Source organism: Littorina saxatilis, unplaced genomic scaffold (assembly GCF_037325665.1).
Source record: "Littorina saxatilis isolate snail1 unplaced genomic scaffold, US_GU_Lsax_2.0 scaffold_637, whole genome shotgun sequence".
In the NCBI taxonomy this organism is placed as follows: Eukaryota; Metazoa; Mollusca; class Gastropoda; order Littorinimorpha; family Littorinidae; genus Littorina; species Littorina saxatilis.
In genome coordinates, this window is record NW_027127153.1 from 1 (window position 1) to 7,500 (window position 7,500).

General features: G+C 41.5%; 1 protein-coding gene across 1 annotated transcript in view; it reads right to left on the minus strand.

Moving 5' to 3' along the window:
• Positions 1 to 367: 367 nt before the first annotated feature.
• The window catches only part of LOC138955620 (fibropellin-1-like), a gene marked incomplete at its 3' end in the record, with an annotated part of 27,417 nt that continues 20,284 nt past the window's right edge, over positions 368 to 7,500 (minus strand). Inside the window, exons 11-17 of the mRNA XM_070327186.1 lie at positions 6,924 to 7,037; positions 5,721 to 5,831; positions 4,972 to 5,088; positions 3,685 to 3,798; positions 3,245 to 3,361; positions 2,930 to 3,040; positions 368 to 484 (exon numbers count right to left, since the gene is read on the minus strand). Coding sequence (XP_070183287.1) covers positions 368 to 484; positions 2,930 to 3,040; positions 3,245 to 3,361; positions 3,685 to 3,798; positions 4,972 to 5,088; positions 5,721 to 5,831; positions 6,924 to 7,037 — 801 coding nt within the window. The remainder of the gene's footprint in view (positions 485 to 2,929; positions 3,041 to 3,244; positions 3,362 to 3,684; positions 3,799 to 4,971; positions 5,089 to 5,720; positions 5,832 to 6,923; positions 7,038 to 7,500) is intronic.

Below are 7,500 nucleotides of genomic sequence, written 5' to 3' on the forward strand. Positions count from 1 at the left end.
AAAGATCCCACGATTGACAAAAGGGTCTTTCCTGGCAAAATTGTATAGGCATAGATAAAAATGTCCACCAAATACCCGTTTGACTTGGAATAAAGGCCGTGAAAGGTGAATGCTCGCTTAATAGGCTACTGAGCTTTACTGGCCGATGTGAATGCGTTATATATTGTGTGTAAAAAATGTCTGTTTGTCTGTCTGTCTGTAAAAAATTCCATTTCAAACGGCAGAAATTAATATGTAAGCGCCTAGGGCTATATCTAGATTAGGCGCATAAAAATGATCACAATAATAATAATAATAATAATAATGCATATTCCTACTATTTTCCTAATTGCAAGCAATACCAGGTTGCAACGTGACGAATACTCACTGGCGGTTGCACAGCGTGGTCCGGAGTATCCCTGGAGGCAGGCACAACTGTAGTAACCGTAGTAGTCGTTACATATACCGCCGTGCAGACAAGGTTGACTTTGGCAGGAGCTCACGGCTGAAAATATGCATTACTCACGTTGAAATTAATTGTTCTCATGGTAGTGTGTTCTCCCTGACTGTCAAGACACACTTCTTCCCGTGAACTTGGGTCGAATCAACGCCTTAGTTCTTACTATGTTTTCACATAGAATACGGCCATCATTCCCCTCGCGAACATACCAAAAATCAACAGCTTTCAATGCAGCGTGAATTAATGTCTTGGAGCGTGATGTGTGGGTGCTCAACCGAGAAGACGTCAGTGACTCATAGGCAGTGCTAGAAACCCATTCAGATTCAGACATTGCAGCTTTTACAAGGAAATGTACTTTTCCACTGCACCCAGGGGACACAGATCGCACGATTTCTGGCCAGTACAATACCACAGGCGCATGTGCAAATAAAAAAGCAACATCGAAACACGAAATTAAAAAAAAAAGAACGATCCACGGACCCTGGTAGAAAAGTAAAATTTTAAGGGGCTTATTGTCCGTCAGGTCTTAATTGCCTATATTGGACATGCATTGGTTTATACGATCCGAGTTTTACGTCCTCACGGCTTTTTGATGTTTGCGTGTTTAGGTGGTATCAGCCATCTGCACTTATGGTAGAATGACCAAGATCTTTAACGTGCCATTGTGGTGACACGGGGGTGGGAGATGGATACCGTCTCTGGGTCTGCACATAAAGTTGACCCGTGTCCGTCCCGGCCCGGATTCGAACCAGCGACCTCTCGATCACAATTAAGTCCAGTGCTCTACCACCTGAGCTATCCGGGCGCCCCGGACCCTGGTTTGTTTGCCTTGGCATGGTATTTTGTTTGTACATTATGGTGGGCTTAATAATGTGCATGTGTCGTTGAGTAATATGTGCACAATTTAATGTATAAGGTAAGTGTAATACTTCCTATGTCTGCTTTTACAGCGTGCCCTGTGTTGGTATCTACATAACTATGTTTTGTTTGTATCATCAATTGCTCGTGATGCTGACGTAACAATACAGCCTGAGAGTCGAAGGTTGGAGATCTCCCAGGTCAACTTAGTTGCAGATCTGATTGTGCCTTATCCCCCTTCGTGTGTACACGAAAGCACAAGACCAAGTTCACACGTAAAAGATCATGACTGTTATCCATGTCAGAGTTAGATGGGTGACAGAGACACGAAAATCCCCAGAATGCTTCCCCTGAAAGCTGCAAATGGCTGCCTGAATGGCGGGGTAAAAACAGTCGTACACATGAAAACCCACTTGTGGACACAAACAAGTTAACATGGAAGTGTCAGCACATGAACGAAGAAGAAGAAGAAAGAAGAAGAAGAAAAATAAAGAAGAGGAAGAGGAAGAGGAAGAGGAAGAAGAAGAAGAAGAAGAAGAAGAAGAAGAAGAAGAAGAAGAAGAAGAAGAAGAAGAAGAAGAAGAAGAAGAAGAAGAAGAAGAAAGAAGAAAGAAGAAAGAAGGAAGAAGGAAGAAGAAACAAGTCGCGTAAGGCGAAAATACAATATTTAGTCAAGTAGCTGTCGAACTCACAGAATGAAACTGAACGCAACGCAACGCAGCAAGACCGTATACTCGTAGCATCGTCACTCCACCGCCCGTGGCAGAGGCAGTGCACGTGGAATGGACAAGAAGAGCGGGGTATTCGTTGCGCTGAGAAGGATAGCACGCTTTTCTGTACCTCTCTTCGTTTTAACTTTCTGAGCGTGTTTTTAATCCAAACATATCATATCTATATATTTTTGGAATCAGGAACCGACAAGGAATAAGATGAAAGTGTTTTTAAATTGATTTCGGGAAAAAAATTTGATAATAATTTTTATATATTTAATTTTCAGAGCTTGTTTTTAATCCGAATATAACATATTTATATGTTTTTGGAATCAGCAAGTGATGGAGAATAAGATAAACGTAAATTTGGATCGTTTTATAAATTTTTATTTTTTTTTTACAATTTTCAGATTTTTAATGACCAAAGTCATTAATTATTTTTTAAGCCACCAAGCTGAAATGCAATACCGAACCCCGGGCTTCGTCGAAGAGTACTTGACGAAAATTTCAACCAATTTGGTTGAAAAATGAGGGCGTGACAGTGCCGCCTCAACTTTCACGAAAAGCCGGATATGACGTCATCAAAGACATTTATCAAAAAAATGAAGAAAACGTTCGGGGATTTCATACCCAGGAACTCTCATGCCAAATTTCATAAAGATCGGTCCAGTAGTTTAGTCTGAATCGCTCTACACACACACACAGACAGACACACACACACACACACACACACACACACACACACACACACACACACACACACACACATACACCACGACCCTCGTCTCGATTCCCCCCTCTACGTTAAAATATTTAGTCAAAACTTGACTAAATATAACAAGAAGAAGAAGAAGAAGAAGAAGAAGAAGAAGAAGAAGAAGAAGAAGAAGAAGAAGAAGAAGAAGAATCGTCTTTTACTTACTGTCTTGACAGCGATCTCCGGTGTAACCGCTGGGACAGTTGCACCTGTAGTAGGTCCCAAAGTTGTCACAGCTACCGCCGTTCTGACACGGGTTGTTGGCGCACTGGTCGGCTGTAAATATAACGTTCATCATCATCATCATCATCATCATCATCATCATCATCATCATCATCATCATCATCATCATCATCATCATCATCATCATCATCATCATCATCGTCCTTGTTCTTCTACTTGGTTTCACAATTGTTTTCTATTTTTCTCTATTTGAACACTACTGGCTCACAACAATATAAAGCAATAGCAGAGACGTACCAGTTTCACAGCGAGTGCCCGAGTAGCCGGTAGAACAGGCGCACGTGAGGAACCCGCTGTAGTCACTACAAGTACCGCCGTTAAGACATGGATTGCTGGCGGCACATCTGTTTTCTCCTGCAATGGTTAAAGATAGCAGAATTGTGTTTCACAATATATGGTATGTAGACAAACAAAGAATGTCAATTTGCTTAACGGGCATGTGTGTGTGTGTGTGTTTGTGTGTGTATGTGTCTGTGTGTGTGTGTGTGTGTGTGTGTGTGTGTGTGTGTGTGTGTGTGTGTGTGTGTGTGTGTACTTAAACTTGAATTACAGATATAATAATGTAATACAATCCTAACCACATCTCTAGTAAAGCAAAACAAAATTGACATCTCTATGTCTGTATGTGCCCAGTGTAACTGTGGGAGTTAACAATATTGCTTTTTTTAGGAACTTACTGGTCTCACAGCGGGTGCCAGAGAAGCCTTCGGGACAGGTACAGAACAAGAAGTAATTGCCGTAGGAGTTGCAGGCACCGCCGTTCTGACACGGGTTGTTTTCACACAGGTTTACTGCAAGAAAACCGACATGTTTATCTATAATAGTGACAAAACCATCAATAGCAACAACGGTTTAAGTTACAACAATAACATTATTTAAAAGGTAAATGATTATCTCTTCGTTGCTGCGACCATCTTGGGCACATGCTAAGATAAGTAAAAGCAACATTAGTTTTTGTTGTATATTTTTCTGTTGTGTCTCTTGTCTTTCCCAGGGGCGGATCAGTTAAGCCAGAGGGGGGAGGGGGGGGTACAACCTGGGATCCAGGGATCGGTAGACGCCCTGTTTGGGGGGGTCTGGGGGGCTTTGCCCCCCTGAAGCTAAAGAATGTTAGCAATTTTATAAACAATGTGTGGCTTATCTTTGATTTTAATCATGATCAACTGGTGTCAGCAGCCACTCAATCTTTAAAAAAAAAATTAGTATTAACTCTCTTATTTTAGACAGCCGGGGTGGGGGTGGGGGTCCGGAACCCCTGTAACCCCCCCCCCCCCCCATCCACCCCTGTGTTCACTCTTAAGGCCGCTAGGTCGATGTTCGAGGTTAGGTCGTGTTGTTTCGTTTTGAATTAAACATTCCGAAAACTTAGTTTAGGATGCAGTCCGTCACGTGTTGATGATTCGGCTCACCATCTCAGATGTAGCCTTGCTATTACATGAGGTAAGGACATCCTCCCCATGAGGCATACGTTGAGGAATGGTCTAATCCTATGTAACAGCTTGGGCAGATCTGAGATGATGTGCACACCTTGCTTCACGGGAATGATTGTGCCTTAACCAGTTGCACACACGGACTGGAGACAATTAAGTTACAAGACTTAAGACGAAAGACACATACAGAGAATGTAATGTCACTGACACATTGAAGAAAGCAGCCGATGAAGGAAGGTAGGTAAATGACTAAAGGAAAATACGCAATTTTACAGCATTTGTTTATTCAAACTGATCATGCTTAACATCTCAACTGTCACTCGTAGATTGTTTGTCCGTATTCTCTAGTTATCGGGTAGCTTGTTTTACTTTAATTCTTACTTGTACGCTGAACATGTGAGGGATCAAAACATAAATGACGTAGACATGTATTCCTTGAAGCACTCAGAGACAATCTGACGGTAGATATAAGGAGGACAGTAATCCGGACACATATCCATAAAAGCATGCACTCTGAATAATGTTATGGCCCACCATTTTCACAGCGATTTCCAGAAAAGCCGGTAGAACAGTCACAGTTGATGAAACCGTTCAAGTCTCTGCAAACCCCACCGTTCAAACAAGGGTTGTTGGTCAAACACACGCTGGCACCTGAAAAAAAAGCAACAACACAAAACCAGACAAAAACGTCAATGGCTCATAGGCAGTGCTAGAAACACGTTCAGATTCTTGACAACAACTTTGAGATGTTTGCTCTGCATCTCTGCGTCATTGCTTTCGGTCTGACCGGTACCTTTCTTTATTAGGCTTAAGGATAAATGTCAGGTTTCTCATTCCCGACCGACCCTTTGTTGTCCTCCCGACCCTAAAACTATTTTTTTCGGGTTCAAAAACAATTGACCCAATGTGACAACATTCCATGTTGCAGACTTTACAAGGAAATATACTCTTCCACTACATCCAGGGGACACAGATCGCACGATTTCCGGCCAATACAATGCCACTGAGTGGCGGGGTAAAAACGGTCAGACACCTGAAAACCCACTTGTGCAAACAACTGAGTAAGCATGGGAGTTTCAGCCCACGAACGACGATAAGAAGAAGAAGAAGAAGAAGAAGAAGAAGAAGAAGAAGAAGAAGAAGAAGAAGAAGAAGAAGAAGAAGAAGAAGAAGAAGAAGAAGAAGAAGAAGAAAAAGAAGAAGAAGAAGAAGAAGAAGAAGAAGAAGAAGAAGAAGAAGAAGAAGAAGAAGAAGAAGAAAAAGAAGAAGAGTTCTTAACTTACTGTCTTGACAGCGATCTCCGGTGTAACCGCTGGGACAGTTGCACCTGTAGTAGGTCCCAAAGTTGTCACAGCTACCGCCGTTCTGACACGGGTTGTTGGCGCACTGGTCGGCTGTAAATATAACATTTCGATCTATTTTTTATTTCTGCATAATTGTGATTGTCTATAAGAATAGCATTCTATATGTCAGTTTTGACAAATGCGAGCTCAAATATGACGCATCTCAAACGGTACTTATCATACCATACATGTTCACCTTTTTCTGGGGTGGGGTCGGCGTAGGAACCGAGTAGGGTATGACGGTGACTGAAAAGAGGACAATTAAAGTCAAAATGGGTATTCGACGTGGATAAATAAAAACAGAACGAAACATGACAAACAGGTCACAACGACAACACACTATGCCTTCTTCCACGTTACTGCTGCCTGGAAGTAAACCTGAAATCCAGGAAAGTAACTCCGTACAGAGTGTTTATCTGGTATCACATAGCAAGCCAAGTAGTAATCAGATGCTGTGTTTTCAGGGTAGCAATAGGATCTGATATAGACAAGTATAATGCCGACGAGTCGAACAAAAGTCCCATTATATTTGTTGGAGTCTAACTATCGGACCCTATTGCTACGCTGAATACGCAATAGCGGTTATATTGCTATTCTAACATAACACTGTGTGTCGAAAACATGTTTTTGTCTGCAACAACTACCAGAATGGTCCATGTTGCCTATTGCAGACGACGGTTTACACGTAAATCACCGAATATAAAAAAAACACGGGCATGTATCACGGAGAAGACACGGGATAACGGTATGTTTGGGATTACGTCAATATGCTAGGTTTCATATGACGTCACGTAGCATATTTGCTTACGTATTAGTCAATTGTTCAAAAGTCTGACTTCTGCGGATAGTGATTTCGCGTGTTATGATCTGAGCAGAAGGATTGTTTCAGGAGAAAGTCAACGACTAATATTAATGTTTTAGACTCGTAACTTCATTTCAACATTGCAAACAATAGACGTTGCACAGAGAAATGTGAGTTTGCTGATTCTGCGCAAAACACTGATTGGAAAGACCGTCTGCTAGAACGCAGAGCTCTACTTGAATTTTGCAAGGTTTGTTGTCTGTTACAGAACTAGATACAGTGCATCAATCTCCACACAAACTCGCCAACCAAGGGAGTAATGCCACACACAGGTATCTTACCGTTTTGGCAACGATCGCCAGAGTAACCTTGAAAGCAGCTACAAGTGAAGACATTGCCCACATTGTTACAAGTGCCGCTGGTTCCACAAGGACTGTTCGCACATGGGTTGTTCGCTGCAAAAGTTAAAATCAGTATAAAAACACGTTCTAATATATGGTTTTAGTACCTTGAAATCAGACACACAGACACAGACAGATAGACAGACAGACAGACAGACATACAGACATACAGACAGACAGACAGACACACACACACACACACAAACACACACACAAACACACACACAAACACACACACAAACACACACACACATACACATACACACACACACACACACACACACACACACATACGTTCGAATAAAATGCCAGATCCGTTATCTCTGCTTTTCAAATAAATGAAGAATGTTTTATAAAAATACAACATTAACCAACATAATACAAACAGGTTTGCCACAAACTAATGCAGAACCAGTGTCATTTTCTGACTAAAAATAATGAAAAAGAAACGTTTCTCAATAGGCTATCAATTCAATATATACAACAACATGGTGAATGGTGAAATGTGTTATAATTG